The sequence below is a fragment of the Balaenoptera physalus genome (assembly GCF_965194825.1).
Source record: "Balaenoptera physalus genome assembly, chromosome: 1".
Taxonomy (NCBI): domain Eukaryota; kingdom Metazoa; phylum Chordata; class Mammalia; order Artiodactyla; family Balaenopteridae; genus Balaenoptera; species Balaenoptera physalus.
Window position 1 is genome coordinate 96,949,238 of NC_138882.1, and position 21,130 is coordinate 96,970,367.

Sequence of the window (21,130 nt, forward strand, 5' to 3'; positions counted from 1 at the left end):
AAATAAATTTATTTTTAAAAAATCATTTTAAAAATAACCATTCCCCTCCAGCTCCTACCAAGCCAATAACTCTAACAACAAAATAATAACCAAAAGCTGGTATTTTAAATCAGGTTATCTGTACTTTGGTTTCAAAAATATGCATTTATCATTATTATTTACTGCAGTGGTGGGCTCTTTCCCCAGAGAACATTTACTGAAAGTTATATTAACTTCATGGGGATGTATTTTGGAAAAAGCTAGCCAAACATTCTAGAAACAAACACTCAGAAATAAAAATAAAACCCATGTGCAAAGTAAGCTAGAGCAGGGTTTCTCAAGCTTTAATATGCATACAAATAACCTGGAGACTGTGTTAAAATATAGACTCTGGTTCACTAGGTCTGGGGTGGGACCCATGCTCTGCATTTCTAACAAGCTCCTAGGTAATGCTGATGCTGATAGACCACTCTTTGAGTAGCAAGGAGCTAGAGCACCCTAGCTAAGGAACAAGCAATGCACCAAAGCACTCTCATTTGCTCATTTCCTCACTTACAGACCAGATTAACAATTAAGACATCCCTAAAGTTGGGGAAAGATACTGCATTTTTAGTTCTACTTAAAAGTTATTTTGTGTGTGTATATCTCTTCTAGGACACAGGGAAATGGATTTAGTGTTGGCGCCTTTCTTTCATGGACACAGAATTTTAAAGACAAGAGACTAACTTCAATAACAGGATATTTTTCTCTGACCTGTACCCTCTTTAGAAAACTTTAGAGGTGGTCTCTTAACTAAGAACAACAGAGCACATCTTAAAAGTCCATGTCATTTCATTCACTCCAGCCAGAACCATCCCTGGAAGCACCGCTATACAATGTCTTCCACTGTAAACCTGCGGTGCAAACCCCACCCTATTTCCAGTGCTCTTTCATTTCAGGCTGACAGGAGGGTGACAGTGGATAAAAAGCCTAGATGGACAGGAAGACATGCTCAGTAGTGCCCTTCATGGTCTAGAAAGAGTTTTGTTTTGTTTTGCTTTGCTTTATTGACTGGGTTGTTTCAAATGCCTCGTCGGCACAATATAACATGTGTTTCTTTTCCTGGACTACTATCCCCAAACTGCTTTCCCGCTTATGGCGCTGACTGTAATACTTCACAGATGAAAGCAAATACCTGCCAAGTGATACTGACATCCAACACTTACCTGATAGAACAGCAACCAAGTAAAACATTTTTAAATCTTCTCAGTGAAAATCTTCATCAAATTATGCCCAAATCATTATATACTTAGCATTTCAAGTCTCCATTATTTAAATAAACATGGAAGAAAGAAGTAGTGCCTGTATGAAACTTCTTTATAGAAACTTTTTCTACATGGCTTCTGAATCTTTAGAAGTAAGATCTTGTTACTCCCACAAAAGCTGTTTTCATCCTACAGATCCAGACTTCTTTCTAAATCTAATCTCTAAAAATCTCTGGCTCTAGTTTATACCAATTAATGGTAGCTAATTACTCCATTATACCAACTTGTTTGCTTCTGTCAAATGAGAGTGTTACCTATATGACAGAAGGAAAAATAAAGTAGGTGAAAGTGAAAACAAACCAAAATAACAAAAAACACTGTGCCCTTTACCACTGCTCTTCTGTGTGGAGGAAAGTTTCTTCTCATTTATCCTCTCATGGTTGGTGGGAAAGGCAGATATCTCTCTATCTGCTGATGATACCAGGCTCTCCAGGGTGGTGGCATCTTGGGGAAGATGCGCCAAATAAGTCTCTTTGGGCATCTGGACCATAAGGCTGGACAGTGTCTGATCTAGAACATCCTCTTCAGCAATATAGGTGTACGGACAGTATTCTCGGGTCCGGGAGTAGATGTTGGCATTGTCATAACAATCTGAGCAGATAACCCGGGTGCCAGCGCCACCTAGTGACAACATGGGAAAGAACCCAAACATCCTTCAGTTAAGGAATCAGTTTTGCCAACTATCAGTTTTCTCCTACAGCTGTCATCATATCTGGCATTTGTTCAAAACTTGCATTATAAACAGGATGAAGTTTCAAGGTCTTTCTGTGAACTAACTAATTTAATACTTATAACATCCCTAAGAGGGAAGTATTATTATTATCCCTATATTACAGACAGAGTAACTACAACACAGAGAGGTCAGGTAACTTGCCCAAAGATATACTGCCTGAGTGAAGAGCTGCAATTTAAACTCAGGCCCTCTGGCTCCAGCACCCATGCTCTTGAGTAGTACATTAAGCCACCTTTGTCCAGCCTGGATAACGTCATGCTCAAATCAAGGGAGCCAAGATAAGGCTGGCACCGTGCTACAAGACACATGTTTGGCTTAAGCAAACTAAAGCAGAGAACAAGGAGTTTTGATGATTTTATTTCACAAAAGCCCACATAACTTTCGTTAAGTCAAGAGGTTAAGCAACACTAATTGCTAAAAGGACCCCTAGAGAAAGCCTCTGACAGTCAAGAGTCCTGCCTGACAAGCGTGTGTCTGGCAGAAGTAAAAGTTTAATAATGAGCTCCCTGGACAATTATGTGCTTTGAAAACTGAATGATAAAAAAAGAGGAAAGTGAGAAATAGAGAGTTACTTATTCATGTTCAAGCAACAGAATGTTAGAACTGGAAAAGAACAGGAAGTAATTAAGTTTAATCCAGAAAGCAGTGTTATTTCCTACAAATTTCAAAAAGTAGAGGCTTTTAAGTATTCTCTAAAAAGCTAGAGGGGGACTTCCCTGGTGGCGCAGTGGTTAAGAATCTGCCTGCCAATGCAGGGGACACGGGTTCGAGCCCTGGTCCGGGAAGATCCCACATGCTGCGGAGCAACTAAGCCCGTGCGCCACAACTACTGAGCCTGTGCTCTAGAGCTCATGTGCCACAACTACTGAGCCCACGTGCCACAACTAATGAAGCCTGCATGCCTAGAGGCCATCCTGGCCGGGGAACTAAGATCTCACAAGCCGCACAGTATGGCCAAAAAGAAAAAAAAAAAAAAAAAAAAGCTAGAAATACCCCCCTTTCCATGGAAAGCCAAAATAATGGAATAGAGCTTCCATGTGTATAGTACTTAAAGTACTACACAGATTTGTGGAAAGAATATTTAAGAATCGTGAGAGAAATGCTTTATAAAATATTGTTTCTTTTTTTTAAAATGAGGAAATTAAAGCTCAGATTTTAAGTAACTTGTTGCTGACCACATGGCTGGAAAGAGGAACTGGGAGTCAAACCCAATTCTACCCCTTAATTCACTTCCCTGTGTTCTGTCACTCCCTATGGGAAGAGTGGAGTTGGGAAGAGTAGTGTGGAGAAGTCAGGTTCACTTAACTATTTTATATCTCTCTGATGTTCTCCAATATAAGCTGAGAATCATCAATGCCCTTTAAACTTTGGTGAATGTCTACCTGTCAGCAGGAGATACAACCTGCACTGGATATGGTCTGAAGGGTGCTCATGCCTGAAAAGGATAAAAGACACCTGAAAAAAGTTTCTAGAGCATCTCCTTCCCATAACAATACTTTGGTTTGGGAGCCCCTGCTGTGTTCTCCAATCCCGTGTTTAACGATGTGTTACTCCTTTCTGTCAGAAGATTTTCTCCTCTGTTAAGACTTTAGAGCCTGAACCAAGATGGCAGAGTACAAGGACGTGCTCTCACTCCCTCTTGTGAGAACACCAGAATCACAACTAACTGTTGAACAATCATCGACAGGAAGACACTGGAACTCACCAAAAAAGATACTCCACATCCAAAGACAAAGGAGAAGCCACAATGAGACAGTAGGAGGGGCGAAATCACAATAAAATCAAATCCCATAACTGCTGGGTGGGTGACTCACAAACTGGAGAACACTTATACCACAGAAGTCCACCCACTGGAGTGAAGGTTCTGAGCCCCACGTCAGGCTTCCGAACCTGGGGGTCCAGCAACAGGAGGAGGAATTCCTAGAGAATCAGACTTTGAGGGCTAGCAGGATTTAACTGCAGGACTCTTGACAGGACTGGGGGAAACAGAGACTCCACTCTTGGAGGGCACACACAAAGTACTGTGTGCATCGGGACGCAGGGGAAGGAGCAGTGACTCCAGGGAGACTGAACCAGACCTACCTTCTAGTGTTGGAGGGTCTCCTGCAGAGGCAGGGGGCAGCTGTGGCTCACCAAGGGATAAGGACACTGGCAGCAGAAGTTCTGGGAAGCACTCCTTGGCGTGACCCCTCCCAGAGTCCGCCATTAGCTCCACCAAAGAGCCTGCAGGTTCCAGTGTTGGGTTGCCTCAGGCCAAACAACCAACAGGGAGGGAACCCAGCCCCTCAACACTCAAGCGGATTAAAGTTTTACTGAGCTCTGCCCACCAGAGCAACAGCCAGCTCTACCCACCATCAGTCCCTCCCATCAGGAAACTTGCACAAGCCTCTTAGACAGCCGCATCCACCAGAGGGCAGACAGCAGAACTAAGAAGAACTACAATCCTGCAGCCTGTGGAACAAAAACCACATTCACAGAAAGACAGACAAGATGAAAAGGCAGAGGGCTATGTACCAGATCAAGGAACAAGATAAAACCCCAGAAAAACAACTAAATGAAGTGGAGATAGACAACCTTCCAGAAAAAGAATTCAGAATAATGATAGTGAAGATGATCCAGGACCTTGGAAAAAGAATGGAGGCAAAGATCCAGAAGATGCAAGAAATGTTTAACAAAGACCTAGAAGAATTAAAGAACAAACAAACAGAGATGAACAATACAATAACTGAAATGAAAACTACACTAGAAGGAATCAATAGCAGAATAACTGAGACAGAAGAACGGATAAGTGACCTGGAAGACAGAATGGTGGATTTCACTGCTGCGGAACAGAATAAAGGAAAAAGAATGAAAAGAAATGAAGACAGCCTAAGAGACCTCTGGGATAACATTAAATGCAGCCATATTTGCATTATAGGGGTCCCAGAAGGAGAAGAGAGAGAGAAAGGACCTGAGAAAATATTTGAAGAGATTATAGTCGAAAACTTCCCTAACATGGGAAAGGAAATGGCCACCCAAATCCAGGAAGCGCAGAGAGTCCCATACAGGATAAACCCAAGGAGAAACACGCCGAGACACATAATAATCAAATTGACAAAAATTAAAGACAAAGAAAAATTATTGAAAGCAGCAAGGGAAAAATGACAAATAACATACAAGGGAACTCCCATAAGGTTAACAGCTGATTTCTCAGCAGAAACTGTATAAGCCAGAAGGCAGTGGCATGATATACTTAAAGTGATGAAAGGGAAGAACCTACAACCAAGATTACTCTACCCGGCAAGGATCTCATTCAGATTTGATGGCGAAATCAAAAGCTTTACAGACAAGCAAAATCTAAGAAAATTCAGCACCACCAAACCAGCTGTACAACAAATGCTAAAGGAGCTTCTCTAAGTGGGAAACACAAGAGAAGTAAAGGACCTACAAAAACAAACCCAAAACAATTAAGAAAATGGTCATAGTAACATACATATCGATAATTACCTTAAACGTGAATGGATTAAATGCTCCAACCAAAAGACACAGGCTTGCTGAATGGATACAAAAACAAGACCCATATATATGCTGTCTACAAGAGACCCACTTCAGACCTAGGGACACATACAGACTGAAAGTGAGAGGATGGAAAAAGATATTCCATGCAAATGGAAATCAAAAGAAAGCTGGAGTAGCAAAACTCATATCACATAAAATAGACTTAAAAATAAAGAATGTTACAAGAGACAAGGAAGGACACTACATAACGGTCAAGGGATCAATCCAAGAAGAAGATATAACAATTATAAATATATATGCACCCAACATAGGAGCACCTCAATACATAAGGCAACTGCTAACAGCTATAAAAGAGGAAATCAACAATAACACAATAATAGTGGGGGACTTTAACACCTCACTTACACCAATGGACAGATCATCCAAACAGAAAATTAATAAGGAATCGGCAGCTTTAAATGACACAATAGACCAGATAGATTTAATTGATATTTATAGGACATTCCATCCAAGAACAACAGATTACACTTTCTTCTCACGTGAGCACAGAACATTCTCCAGGGTAGATCACATCTTGGGTCACAAATCAAGCCTCAGTAAATTTAAGAAAATTGAAATCATATCAAGCATCTTTTCTGACCACAATGCTATGAGATTAGAAATCAATTACAGGGGAAAAAAAACGTAAAAATCACAAACACATGGAGGCTAAACAATACGTTACTAAATTACCAAGAGATCACTGAAGAAATCAAAGAGGAAATCAAAAAATACCTAGAGACAAATGACAATGAAAACACGACGATCCAAAATCTATGGGATGGGGCTTCCCTGGTGGTGCAGTGGTTGAGAATCTGCCTGCCAATGCAGGGGACACGGGTTCAAGCCCTGGTCTTGGAAGATCCCAACATGCCACGGAGCAACTGGGCCCGTGAGCCACAACTACTGAGCCTGCGCGTCTGGAGCCTGTGCTCCACAACAAGAGAGGCCGCGACAGTGAGAGGCCCGCGCACCGCGATGAAGAGTGGCCCCCGCTCGCCGCAACTAGAGAAAGCCCTTGCACAGAAACGAAGACCCAACGCAGCCAAAAATATAAATAAATAAATAATTTTTTTAAAAAACCTATGGGATGCAGCAAAAGCAGTTCTAAGAGGGAAGTTTATAGCTATACAAGCCTACCTCAAGAAATAAGAAAAATCTCAAATAAACAATCTAAACTTACACCTAAAGGAACTAGAGAAAGAAGAACAAACAAAACCCAAAGTTAGCAGAAGGAAAGAAATCATAAAGATCAGAGCAGAAATAAATGAAATAGAAACAAAAAACAATAGCAAAGTCAATAAAACTAAAAGCTGGTTCTTTGAGAAGATAAACAAAATTGATAAACCATTAGCCAGACACATCAAGAAAAAGCGGAAGAGGACTCAAATCAACAAAATGAAAAATGAAAAAGGAGAAGTTACAACAGACACCGCAGAAACACAAAGCATCCTAAGCGACTACTATAAGCAACTCTATGCCAATGAAATGGACAACCCGGAAGAAATGGACAAATTCTTAGAAAGGTGTAACCTTCCAAGACTGACCCAGGTAGAAACAGAAAATATGAACAGACCAATCACAAGTAATGAAATTGAAACTGTGATTAAAAACCTTCCAACAAACAAAAGTCCAGGACCAGATGGCTTCACAGGTGAATTCTATCAAACATTTAGAGAAGAGCTAACACCCATCCTTCTCAAACTCTTCCAGAAAATTGCAGAGGAAGGAAAACTCCCAAACTCATTCTATGAGGCCACCATCACCCTGATACCAAAACCAGACAAAGAAACTACAAAAAAAGAAAATTACAGACCAATATCACTGATGAATATAGATGCAAAAATCCTCAACAAAATACTAGCAAACAGAATCCAACAACACATTAAAAGTATCACACACCATGATCAAGTGGGATTTACCTCAGGGATGCAAGGATTCTTCAGTATATGCATGTCAGTCAGTGTGATACACCATATTAACAAATTGAAGAAGAAAACCATATGATCATCTCAATAGATGCAGAAAAAGCTTTTGACAAAATTCAACACCCATTTATGATAAAAACTCTCCAGGAAGGGGCATAGAGGGAACCTACCTCAACATAATAAAGGCCATATACAACAAACCCACAGCAAACATCATTCTCAATGGTGAAAAACTGAAAGCATTTCCTCTAAGATCAGGAACAAGACAAGGATGTCCACTCTCACCACTATTATTCAGCATAGTTTTGGAAGTCCTAGCCACAGCAATCAGAGAAGAAAAAGAAATAAAAGGAATACAAATTGGAAAAGAAGAAGTAAAACTGTCACTGCTTGCAGATGACATGACACTATACATAGAGAATCCTAAAGATGTCACCAGAAAACTACTAGAGCTAATCAATGAATTTGGTAAAGTTGCAGGATACAAAATTAACGCACATAAATCTCTTGCATTCCTATATACTAATGATGGAAAATCTGAAAGAGAAATTAAGGAACCACTCCCATTTACCATTGCAACAAAAAGAATAAAATACCTAGGAATAAACCTACCTAGGGAGACAAAAGACCTGTATGCAGAAAACTATAAGACACTGATGAAAGAAATTAAAGATGATACCAACAGATGGGGAGATATACCATGTTCTTGGATTGGAAGAATCAATATTGTGAAAATGACTATACTACCCAAAGCAATCTACAGATTCAGTGCAATCCCTATCAAATTACCAATGGCATTTTTTACAGAACTAGAACAAAAAATCTTAAAATTTGTATGGAGACACAAAAGACCCTGAATAGCCAAATCAGTCTTGAAGGAAAAAAGCGGAGCTGGAGGAATCAGACTCCCTGACTTCAAACTATACTACAAAGCTACAGTAATCAAGACAATATGGTACTGGCACAAAAACAGAAACATAGATCAATGGAACAGGATAGAAAGCCCAGAGATAAACCCACGCACCGATGGTCAGCTAATCTACGACAATGGAGGCAAAGATATATAATGGAGAAAAGACAGTCTCTTCAATAAGTGGTGCTGGGAAAACTGGACAGCTACATGTAAAAGAATGAAATTAGAACACTCCCTAACACCATACACAAAAATAAACTCAAAATGGATTAGAGACCTAAATGTAAGACCAGACACTATAAAACTCTTAGAGGAAAACATAGGCAGAACACTCTTTGACATAAATCACAGCAAGAAATTTTTTGATCCACCTCCTAGAGTAATGGAAATAAAAACAAAAATAAACAAATGGGACCTAATGAAACTTCAAAGCTTTTGCACAGCAAAGGAAACCACAAACAAGACGAAAAGACAACCCTCAGAATGGGAGAAAATATTTGCAAACGAATCAACGGACAAAGGCTTAATCTCCAAAATACATAAACAGCTCATGTAGCTCAATATTAAAAAAACAAACAACCCACTCCAAAAATGGGCAGAAGACCTAAATAGACATTTCTCCAAAGAAGACATACAGGTGGTCAAGAAGCACATGAAAAGCTGCTCAACATCACTAATTATTAGAGAAATGCAAATCAAAACTAAAATGAGATATCACCTCACACCAGTTAGAATGGGCATCATCAGAAAATCTACAAACAACACATGCTGGAGAGGGTGTGGAGAAAAGGGAACCCTCCTGCACTGTTGGTGGGAATGTAAATTGATACAGCCACTATGGAGAACAGTATGGAGGTTCCTTAAAAAACTAAAAATAGAATTACCATATGATCCAGCAACCCCACTACTGGGCATATACCCAGAGAAAACCATAATTCAAAAAGACACATGCACTCCAATGTTCAGTGCAGCACTATCTACAATAGCCAGGTCATGGAAGCAACCTAAATGCCCATCGACAGACAAATGGATAAAGAAGAAGTGGTACATATATACAATGGCATATTACTCAGCCACAAAAAGGAACGAAATTGGGTCATTTGTTGAGACGTGGATGGATCTAGAGACTGTCATATAGAGTGAAGTAAGTCAGAAAGAGAAAAACAAATATCGTATATTAACGCATGTATGTGGAACCCAGAAAAATGGTACAGATGAACCGGTTTGCAGGGCAGAAATTGAGACACAGATGTAGAGAACAAACGTATGGACACCAAGGGGGGAAAGCGGCGGTGGTGGTGGTGTGATGAATTGGGAGATTGGGATTGACATGTATACACTGACTGATGTGTATAAAATTGATGACTAATAAGAACCTGCTGTATAAAAATATAAATAAAATAAAATTCAAAAATTCAAAAAAAAAAAGACTTTAGTCAATTTTCATCCTATTTTGCATGGGGCAAATGTTTTCATTGAGTAGCTTACTTTAAAATATTGCTTCAGATTACCGGGGAAAACTATACACTTAAAAAAAAACTAAACAGAGTAGGCTGAAATTGTAAGCATACATAATAAAAAGTCATTACCATCAGCGCCTTTGTGTAAATATCCATTGGCAGGAGGCATAAGTTGCTGATGACTGCCTGCCTCAGAGTTGCTGTAGCCTTCCTGTGGCTCAGACAGTGTTCCTTGGGAAGACAAGTAGCTGGGAATGTCTGCAGGCAGATTGAGCTCGTCTGTGAAAGAGACATATGTAACTCTCAAATAAAGTTAGGCAATTTAAGCCAAAACTCAGAAGACTATCTTGCAAATGTATTCTACTTTGGTACTAATGGCCAGTAAAATGTTATGTACCTAGGAACTCAACAACTCCTAGAATTTTCTCTGAAAATTATTTCTCACTAGAATTCTCCCCCAACCTTGATTTTAAAAGTATTACCAAAAGAAAAAAACCCTAAAGTCTGAAATCTTATCCACAGACACACTTTAGCAATCTATCTGGCTGCACCTCTTCTCTTACAGGATTTCAGCGTGAGGGACAGGTGTGAAAGACTGATCTCTGTCATAAGGACTCCACTGTTCCGCAAAGGAAAATTACAATGGAAATGAGCCTTAGGTATTAAAGAAAGAAGGTGCACCTGCAACTGTTTATAAGAACAAAGTTTTGGGGGACTGTCTACAAATTCTTAAACTTATTCACTAGAGGGGTTCCAATACATCAAGGAAGTAGGACATTTTAACAGAAAAACTCTTCCTTCTATCACACATAAATTATCAAAGCTCCTTAGTTTTTTATATTTAACAACAAATCCTACACTACATTCCTGACTCAGGTATAAGCCACAAGGGTCAACCGGGTACCACTCACCTGTGTTCGTGATACTATAGTCTTCATTTTTCCTTCTCATGTGGTAAATAACAATGACCCAGATCAAAGAGGTACCCACAACACAGCAGACCACAACAATGATGACAATGCCAACTGTGGTCCACCCATCGTCTTCATGCCCAATGCTACTCTGGGAAGAGTCACAATTGGGGGTTGAAATCACATTTAGGTAAATGTGACCACGTTCTGTCCCAAGGGTGTTGGACATAATGCAGGTATATTTCCCAGCATCTTCTAGCCCAGCATCTACAATGATGAGAAGCTGGTTGGCTGCAGCAAAGAAGTGCCGTTCTGTCACCAGCAGTGGTCCATCATCTTTGGTCCAGTTGAGGCGAGGGGCAGGACTCCCTCCAGCTATGCACTGTAATACTGCAGTTTCACCTCGGGTTACTGTCTTGTCCTCCAGAGGTCTAATAAATGAGGGTGTCTCTAACAGAAAGATGCATTAAAAAATATTAGGCAGTTTTATTCCTAATTGAATTAGACTAATTAGGTTATGATGAAATAGCACTTTCATATGCTCATGGGAGGGTTAGAAGTTAATGTTTCAGAAAAGCAAAAGCCTCAAAAAATCTAAATCTCATCTCAGGAATTCCATCTTGAGCAAGCTATCCTAAGCAAAGAATTCAAAGATTTATACACAAAAATGTTTATTACAAAATTAGTTCTAAGTTTTAAAGGTAAAGGGAAAAAATCTAAAAATCTAGCAGAAAAATGAGTAAGTAAATTATACCACAGCCACATGATATTCATGAAGACAATGACAAGGTATCCCTGTGATACAATATTAAGTGGAAAAAAGTAGGTATACATAACCACATAAAGATGAGTGTTTTATGGGCTTCCCTGGTGGCGCAGTGGTTGAGAGTCTGCCTGCCAATGCAGGGGACACGGGTTCGAGCCCTGGTCTGGGAAGATCCCACATGCCACGGAGCAACTAGGCCCGTGAGCCACGATTACTGAGCCTGCGCATCTGGAGCTTGTGCTCCGCAACAAGAGAGGCCGCAATAGTGAGAGGCCGGCGCACCGCGATGAAGAGTGGCCCCCGCTTGTCGCAACTAGAGGAAGCCCTCGCACAGAAACGAAGACCCAACACAGCCATAAATAAATAAATAAATAAATAAATAAATAAATAAATAAATAAATAAATAAATAAATAAATAAATAAATAAATGGATTATCACATTAAAAAAAAAGATGAGTGTTTTATTTTATTATATTTTTTTTAGATTTTTTTTTTTTTTGGATGTGGACCATTTTTAAAGTCTTTATTGAGTTCGTTACAATATTGTTTCTGTTTTATGTTTTGGTTTTTTGGCCGTGAGGCATGTGGGATCTTAGATCCCCGACCAGGGATCGAACCCGCACCCCCTGCATTGGAAGGTGAAGCTTTTGTTTTGTTTATAAGTATTTCTTTCATTGATCTTTTTAATTCTTTAGATTTATTTATTTATTTATTTTTGGCCGCACTGGGTCTTCATTGTTGCGTGCAGGCTTTCTCTAGTTGCAGTGAGCAGGGGCTACTCTTTGTTGTGATGCGTGGGCTTCTCATTGCGGTGGCTTCTTGCTGCAGAGCATGGGCTCTAGGTGCACAGGCTTCAGTAGTTGTGGCTCGCGGGCTCTAGAGCACAGGCTCAGTAGTTGTGGCACGCAGGCTCAGCTGCTCTGCAGCATGTGGGATCTTCCCGGACCAGGGCTCGAACCCATGTTCTCTGCATTGGCAGGTGGATTCTTAACCACTGCGCCACCAGGGAAGTCCCGGAAGGCGAAGTCTTAACCACTGGTCTGCCAGGGAAGTCCCAAGATGAGTTTTGTGGGGTTTTTTAAAGATTTATTATTTACTTAATTTATTTTTGGCTGTGTTGGGTCTTAGTTGCGGCATGCGGGATCTTCATTGAGGCATGCGAGATCTTTCCTTGCAGCACGCCTGTGGGCTTCTCTCTAGTTGTGGCATGTGGGTTTTCTCTTCTCTAGTTGTGGTGCGCGGGCTCCAGGGTGCGCGGGCTCTGTAGTCGTGGCACGTGGGTTCCAGAGCACGTGGGCTCTGCAGTTTGCGGCAGGCAGGCTCTCTAGCTGAGGTGCGAGCTCAGTAGTTGTGGTGCGCGGGCTTAGTTGCCCTGAGGCACGTGGGCTCTTAGTTCCCTGACCAGGGATTGAACCTACATCCCCTGCATTGTAAGGCGGATTCTTTAGCACTGGACCACCAAGGAAGTCCCAAGATGGGTGTTTAAAAAGTCCAGAATATGTCAAAATCTTTAACAGTGTCTGAGTGACTTTCCCTCTTTTTTTCTAATTTTCTACATATCTTAAATTTTTTAAACAATAAACTTATTTTTCTGATTACACAAGTAATTACACAAACCAACACATTTTTAAAAACCTTAACATCTAGAGGAAAAGAGAATTTGCCTTGAATTTGAGTCCCATGAAGAAAAGTGTTCTCCAAATGTATGGATGCCAAAGGGGGAAGGGGGTGGGGGGTGGGATCAATTGGGAGACTGGGATTGACATATATACACTAATATGTATAAAATAGATAACTAATGAGAACCTGCTGTATAGCACAGGAAACTCTACTTCACTTCGCTGTACAGCAGAAACTAACACAACACTATAAAACAACTATACCCCAATTTAAAAAGAAAAGAAAAGTGTTCTCGTAAGAAAACAAACTGGCTTGTCAGGGGAGATCTATGGGGAAAAGACATTTTACCAGAGGATAGGATTAACAGGAGCACACTGGAAGGAAAACAGGAAATCTAACCAGAAGACAGATCATTTTTTTCGTCTTATAATTTTTTTTAAAAAAATGAACTAGGGGGGAAAGTTACATTGTCTCAAGTTCTCTGTGAAGCAGTATGTGAGGCAGTATAAAAGTGCAAACGCACTATTGAATAGTAGAAAAAAACATATACATGAAGTAGAAAACTTACAGAGGGAAATATAACAGGATAAAGGGATTTGAATTTTCAATTCATGGGATAAAAATCTCTAATTCTGCCCTCAGAATTTCCCCAGATTTCAGTTAACTGATCCACTAATATCCTAGGCTGACATAACCCTGCATAAATTGGCAGAACAAGGAAACAAAGATATAAGAATCCCAACTAAAATCTCAAACATAGATTCTTCTTGCCATTAAGACCAAGAGTCAATCCGTAATAAAAAGACTCCCACAAAAGCAGGGACCCACAGAGCAATAAACATACCTAACACAATTAATGAAGCATTTGCTGAGAGGCCGCCTGCTATGTTCTGTGCCATGCAGCTATAGATCCCCATGTCTTCTATTTTCACATTTGCAATGAAGAAGACATCATCCTCAGGCATGACATGCATGCGTCTCTCTCGAGCCGCAGGAAAGTCAGTACCACCATCTTTCTGCCAGGAAATCTGAGGTGCAGGGTGCCCCTCTGCAGCACATTCTAATCTGGCCATGGCACCAGTGCGAATAGTTAGATCCATTGGAGTTTTCAGAAAAGATGGCATCTCTGTTCCAAAAAAGATCACCAAGAGAAAGTGGGTGTGGGGGGTGGGGGCGGAAATATATATATATATACATACACTCATACATACATACAAGGGAGACTCTATTAGGCAAAATACCGACTGTTGTAATGCTCCATTTCTTTGAGAAGACATGCTCCCTGCATTGACAATAAATACTACTTTAGAGGCCATCTTTTCTCCCAGAACCTCAGAGCATGGAGTACAGTGATGACTAACTCTTCTAGAATGCGTGGCAAATCTACCTGATCTCCTTGATAGGGACAGAAAAAGCAGAAGCCACAAACCTTTTTGAACATATATTTTAGAACTTAATATTTACTATGACTTCCTTACTTAAGAGACTAAATGGTGCTTCCCAAACAAACATCTACAAAGCTGTCAAGGAAACTGCATGATAAAAAAAATTTATGCCTTCAAACATCTCATGAAACAACCCAGGAGCAAGACATATGTACATCTTTTGGTTGCACAAAGCCTGAAGTGTTGTAGTTATTCAGCCTAACAGGTGATAGATCAATCAAGCTGTTTTGTGTTTTTCTTTCACAGCCACAATGAAAAGGAGCATTGTTTTCAAAAATGGTTTTGTGTGACTACATTTAGACAATGATAATGATCACTGGACCCAGAAATGTTCTCAATACTCCCAGTTATTGGACGGCCTGTGAACAATGTCAGGAATAAATTTCATAGTTTTTAGAACAGAATTATGGTTCTGGAAAGAAAATGGAGAATTAAAAAATTTTTTTTTCCAAAAGCATAAATAAAAGTGAAAGTAGCCCATCTCCTAGAGCCACAGAATTCACCTTTACCCCTCAGTCAAAGACTGATTAGGGACAGTAAGTGGGTAAATTAGCAATCCAGTCTGTATACTGTCATAACCCTAAAGACAAAAATAGTAAGAACTCCCCCCGCAATGTCAGGTTTATCCTAATTTTCTTGGTCAAAGGTTCAAAAATTAAACATGAAAAATCCTTCTAACCACAAAACTATCAGGGAGCATAATTTCTTACCATTCACAGTCAGTTTGGCTTTATGAGAATAGTTAGAACCAAAGTGATTAGTAATAATACACTGATATTTTCCTTCATCTGTGAAATTTACATTGAAAAGATGTAAGACACTAGTGTATTCCAGAGCTTCTCCAGCTTGTTGCTGATAACGAACAAAATTCTCAATATCAGCATCATACAAGATTTCACTGTCTTTGCGCCACACAGTAGACATGGGTGAATCACTGCTGCTCACTGCAGTGCATGTCAGAGTCACGTTCATGCTTCTTAGAGCAACTGTGGTTTCGGGATGGGTTCTTATCTGCGGCTTGAGAAAATCATCTAAGGAGAAAAAAATGGGGCAGGAGCCAAGTCAGTTATTTATTTTTGCTTCTATAGATTCAATTTTAAAGCAAATAATGTAAAATTGCATGTTATGTTTACAAAATGTCATGTTAAGGTTGAAAGGGACTATAGAGCTAGAATCCAATTTCCTTGTTTTAAGATGAGGAAAATGATGCCCAGAAGGGTCAAATGACTTGCTCTAAGATATGTAAGTCCGCAGCCAAGCCTGGACTGGAACCCAGGTCTTCAGACTTCAGGACTTAGCACTCTTTCTACCATCCCTTACCGTTCTTAAGTATTACCAGTTACCGAGAAAAGGAGAAACCTAAATTAGAATTTTAAAACAAGCTCTAATTCTATTACCCCTTGTGTGTATGTGTATGTTTGTGTGTATATATAACATATATAAAAATAGGTATTCCTATTAATAAAACATACTATTTGAAAGTACTTTGTGCATAACTTTCACCTAAAATAGTGAAAAATTCCAAACATGTCAAATGTCCAAATGAAGACTGGCTTAGGACTGGCTAATAAACTATAGATTCATAAATAATAATATATTATTGGACTGATTCAGAGAAGCAGGTATATGAATTCTTAACCAATGTCTTCACTGGGTAACATTTCACTGTGCCATAAAAGTGATAACTAAAAAAAGAAGATAAAGTGGATGGTGTATGCTTACGTTTAAAACTAAGTAAAGTCAGAAGGGCATTCATGGCAATGTAAGCAGAATTTAACCATTACTAGGTTCTTTGTTTTCTTCCTTAAAATTTGTAAAAACAACTTAAGTATTTTATGTGCCTGAACTTCCAAATGTCCTAAGCATCTTTAAGTAGACTGTGGAAATACATCTGGCAATATACAGGTATCTAAATGATCAGAGTTACTAGTGATCTGCAACACAGATACACTAATCTAAAAGTTCCACTGTGTAAAGCTAAGAATTAGTTACTTTAAAGGAAATGTAAATGTAAAAGAAAAATTTCCAAATTGAGACAAAACAATATAGATGTATACTTGAAATTATAATTAAGTGCTAGAATCAAGACAACTTGTCTATGACAACTTGTCTCTGTCTCCCTTCCCCTCCAAAAAACTCCCAAACCCTGCTCCTTCTGTCTTAGGAAAATGCATCAAAAATAGAAACCAGATGAAACTGGTACATTCATACATTGCTGGTGACAACATAAACTAGCGCTATCTGTTTGAAAACACCTGGTAGCACTTTTCAAGATCTACTAAATATAAAATCATGCTTTTGAATGAATTCATGAAAAAAAACTCACACTTTTTGATTCAGGAATCTTACTACTAGATATTTATTCTAAGGTTAATAATCTCCCTAAAAGGGAAAGGCCTACATTCATAAAGATGCTATTATACTGACAGTATTTTAAATGATCATTTAAGAACACACAGAGGAAAAAAACTGCTTATGATATATTAAGTCGAAGAACACAAAATTTAAGCTACAATTACAATACAAAAATGTTAGAGAAGAATCTAAAGAAATGGAAATAGATATGCTAGTGGGAAAGCATTCTATTTAAAATTTTTTAAAATTCTGTTGTTAAGATAGTAAGTGCGTAATATACAAAATATTAAAACAAAAATACAAACCACAGACAAAATCTTTCAGATCCACACTCAGGATGCTTTGCCCTGCTAGCCATTCAGGGTGTGCACAGCTTACATTCACAGAATGTTGAAAGTTATTATCAACCAGCCACCGAAGCAACCACTTCAAATGGCAGTCACAGAGCAAACTGCTTGTGTTCAGAATTCTGCAGAAACAAAGAGGAAAAGAAGTGCCCTTTACTTTTCATTCCAAGTTTCTCCAGCATTAAAAGCTTACTACACGGGACGTCCCTGGTGGTGCAGTGGTTAAGAATCCGCCAGCCAATGCAGGGTACACGGGTTCGAGCCCTGGTCTGGGAAGATCCCACATGCCGCAGAGCAACTAAGCCCATGTGCCACAACTACTGAAGCCCACACACCTAGAGCCTGTGCTCCGCAACAAGAGAAGCCACTGCAATGAGAAGCTTGCGCACCGCAACGAAGAGTAGCCCCTGCTCCCTGCAACTAGAGAAAGCCCACGCGCAGCAACAAAGACCCAACACAGCCAAAAATAAATAAATTAAGAGAAAAAAAAAAAAGCTTACTACACACCTAAGCATTTTTCTTGCCAAAAAAATGTTTAACCTGGATCTAATCATGAAAAAACAAATTTAGACTGTCAGCCTTGTTTCCTCAAATATGACAGTGTCATGAAAGACACTAATAAAAGGGGTGGGGGGAATAAGGGTAAGGGATTTAATTTAGATTAAAGGAGACTAAAGAGTCATTACAACCAAATGTAAAGCGTGATCCTTCATTAAGAAAATATATATACACAAAGAACATTTTTGGACATTAGGGAAATCTGAGTATGGACTGGATATTAGATAATATTATTTTATCAATGTTAATTTCATTGGGGTGTGATAATAGTGCTGTGGTTATATAAGAAAATAACCCTGCATAGGAAATACATGCTGAGATATTTTAGAAGTGAAGTGTCATGATGTCTGTAGCTTACTTTCGACTGGTTAAGCAAAATAATAAGTGTATGTATATATGTATATGAGTGTGTGTGGAAAGAGGGAGAGAGACAGAAGGAGAGAGAAAGGGAAAGAAGGAAGGAGGGAGGGAGAGCAACAGGTAACAAATTTAGAAAAGAGTTAACAATTGATGAATCCAGGTAAATGGCATATGGATGTTCATTGTACTGTCCTTTAAACTTTCGACATTTAAAATTTTTCCCAGAGAAATTTGGGGAAGAGCTTACTATATATATTGGGACATAGAGACATCTTTGTTGTGGAGAGGATATAATTATTTTCAAATTATTTCATCAAGACTAAAAACATTTCAGCCCTGTGGCAATGTGTACTGCAACCTAAACTAAGAACCACTGAAAAATGGTTTGTGGTTATAATAGGCCTATAAAATATACGTGAAAAGTCAGTGTTTTATTTTAATGACCCTTAAATGTCTCATCCACTTGGAAGTAGGGAAGCAAGTGATTCTGACAACATTATAACCTGCTTTGCGTGCATCACCAAAATCCTCAAGTCATTTTAAAGTTTGGTATAAAAATACCTAAGATCTGATTCCAAAGAAGTTTCAAACAGTCTTTAAGGGTACCCCAAAAGCCATACTTTATCAAGGGCAATTTTAATTAAGCAGGCCAAAAGTTACCTTTTGCATTTCAGAATTCTTATGTTATATGCATTCATTCACCGAGAAATATTTGAGTCTACTATATGCCAGGCACTGTTCTAGGCTGTCGCACTACAGCTCTCACAAAGCTTATGTATTTAGAGCCAAGCAATAAACAAAGAAATGCAAAGTATAGTGTCAGAAAGTTAAGTCCTATCAAGAAAAACAAAGCTGGGCAGAGACATAGAGACAGCAGCTACCAGTTTAGATAAAGCAGTCAGCGGAAGATTCTTTGAAGAGATGGCATTTGGGCAAAGACCTGAAAGAATCGAGAGAGCAAATCACATGAAGATCTGAGGTAAGAGTGTCACAGACGAGGAAACTATGCACAAAGACCTTGAGGCAGATGCTTAGTGTGCTCCAGGAAAAGCAAGGAGGCCACTGAAGCCAGAGCACAGAAAGCGAGGGCACAGTGACGGGAATGAGGTCACACAGATGGGCAAGAAGGACCAGGCCATGCAAGCGCTTTATAAACTAAGGAAAGAACCTGAGTTGTTTTTTTCCTATGTGTGCTGGGAAGACACCGGAAGGTTAAGAACAGAGGAATGATATGGTCTAACTTATGCTTTCTTTTTTTAATTTATTTATTTAATTTATTTATTTTTGGCTGCGTTGGGTCTTTGTTGCCGCACGTGGGTTTTCTCTAGTTGCGGCGAGCGGGGGCTACTCTTCGTTGTGGTGCGCGGGCTTCTCATTGTGGTGGCTTCTCTTCTTGCAGAGTACGGGCTCTAGGCATGCGGGCTTCAGTAGCTGTGGCACGGGCTTAGTTGCTCCGCGGCATGTGGGCTCTTCCCGGACCAGGGCTCGAACCCATGCATTGGCAGGCGGATTCTCAACCACTGCACCACCAGGGAAGCCCTAACTTATGCTTTCTCAGGTATAATATAAGTTGCCTCATGAGACATGTACTTACATCCTAATTCCACTACTTACCTTAGGCAAGATACTGAATGCCTCCAAAATCTCAGTTTCTATTCCTGGAAAATGGGATTAAGAACACCTACCTCAAAAATTTTTTTAAATAAAGCATTTAGCATAGTGTCTGGCCACAGATACCACAAGATTCACTTAGTTCCCTTCACTTCTGTTTCTTTTGCATCTTTCCACCCTTCACATGCTAATGAACTCTGCTGTACCTAATGGAGTATATCCTGCATTCTCTCCGCAAGTATATGGATAGATATATATCAAATATCAACAGTGGTTGTCTTTTGAGTACTGGGGATTTGGGGTCTTTCTCTCCTTCTTGGTTTAACTATCTAATTTTCTACCATGATTACACAATTTTAATGCAAAACAATTTTTAATTCATATTTGACTCTCCCACCTCCCCCCAATATTTATGCAAAGCACTGCGAAGGATACCAAGAGTATTAAGAGATACTTTAATAAATGTTGATGTGACATTCCGTATTATAAATATGACTTAAATTTAAAGTAACCAAGAGCAACTAAAACTTCTCAGTAAATAAGCTGCATTACAGTTCCTGAATTAGCAGCTTGTTCAAACCAACTCAAAAAATCACCAAATGACTCTCTGAAGAATGAAACTACGATATTTGCTTTCACCCACTATAAAAATTATATTTTAAATTGATTTCTCTTAACAAGAGTTAAAACTTTCTTGCTGGCCCTCAGATTATCACAACCAAAAAAAGGTAATACTGATATGCAGTAAGTTGTACCTTTTCAAGTTAAAGTAAGCCTTAGGAGAAATAACTCAAAATATCTCAAGAGACCAAAAAAAAAAAAAAAAAAAATAAGCAAGGCACTTTAAAAATCTGACAGATGACTTCCCTGGTGGCACAGTGGTTAAGAATCCGCCTGCCAATGCAGGGGACAAGGGTTCGAGCCCCGGTCCGGGAAGATTCCACACGCCGCGGAGCAACTAAGCCTGTGCGCCACGACTACTGAGCCTGCACTCTAGAGCCCGCGAGCCACAACTACTGAGCCCGCGTGCCACAACTACTGAAGCCCGCGTGCCTAGAGCCCGTGCTCCACAACAAGAGAAGCCACCGCAATGAGAAGCCCGCGCACCGCAACGAAGAGTAGCCCCCGCTCGACGCAACTAGAGAAAAGCCTGTGTGCAGCAATGAAGACCCAATGCAGCCAAAAATAAATAAATACATTTATTTAAAAAAAAAAAAATCTGGCAGAAAATAACAAAAGATGATCTCCATAACGTTTTAACTTTTGTTATTATCTTAGTTATTCACCTTTTACTATATGCCAG

General features: G+C 39.5%; 1 protein-coding gene across 3 annotated transcripts in view; it reads right to left on the reverse strand.

Annotated features, from left to right (window-relative positions):
• Positions 1-6: 6 nt before the first annotated feature.
• The window catches only part of LRIG2 (leucine rich repeats and immunoglobulin like domains 2), a 67,117-nt gene continuing 45,993 nt past the window's right edge, over positions 7-21,130 (reverse strand). For 2 of the 3 annotated variants that reach the window (XM_082458230.1, XM_082458231.1), the window contains 6 exons: positions 17,257-17,420; positions 15,307-15,627; positions 13,996-14,277; positions 10,766-11,215; positions 9,984-10,133; positions 7-1,904 (listed from right to left, as the gene is read on the reverse strand). In XM_082458230.1, coding sequence (XP_082314356.1) covers positions 1,534-1,904; positions 9,984-10,133; positions 10,766-11,215; positions 13,996-14,277; positions 15,307-15,627; positions 17,257-17,420 — 1,738 coding nt within the window. In that variant the 3' untranslated portion in view covers positions 7-1,533. The remainder of the gene's footprint in view (positions 1,905-9,983; positions 10,134-10,765; positions 11,216-13,995; positions 14,278-15,306; positions 15,628-17,256; positions 17,421-21,130) is intronic. The other variant, XM_082458229.1, reaches the window with a different exon arrangement.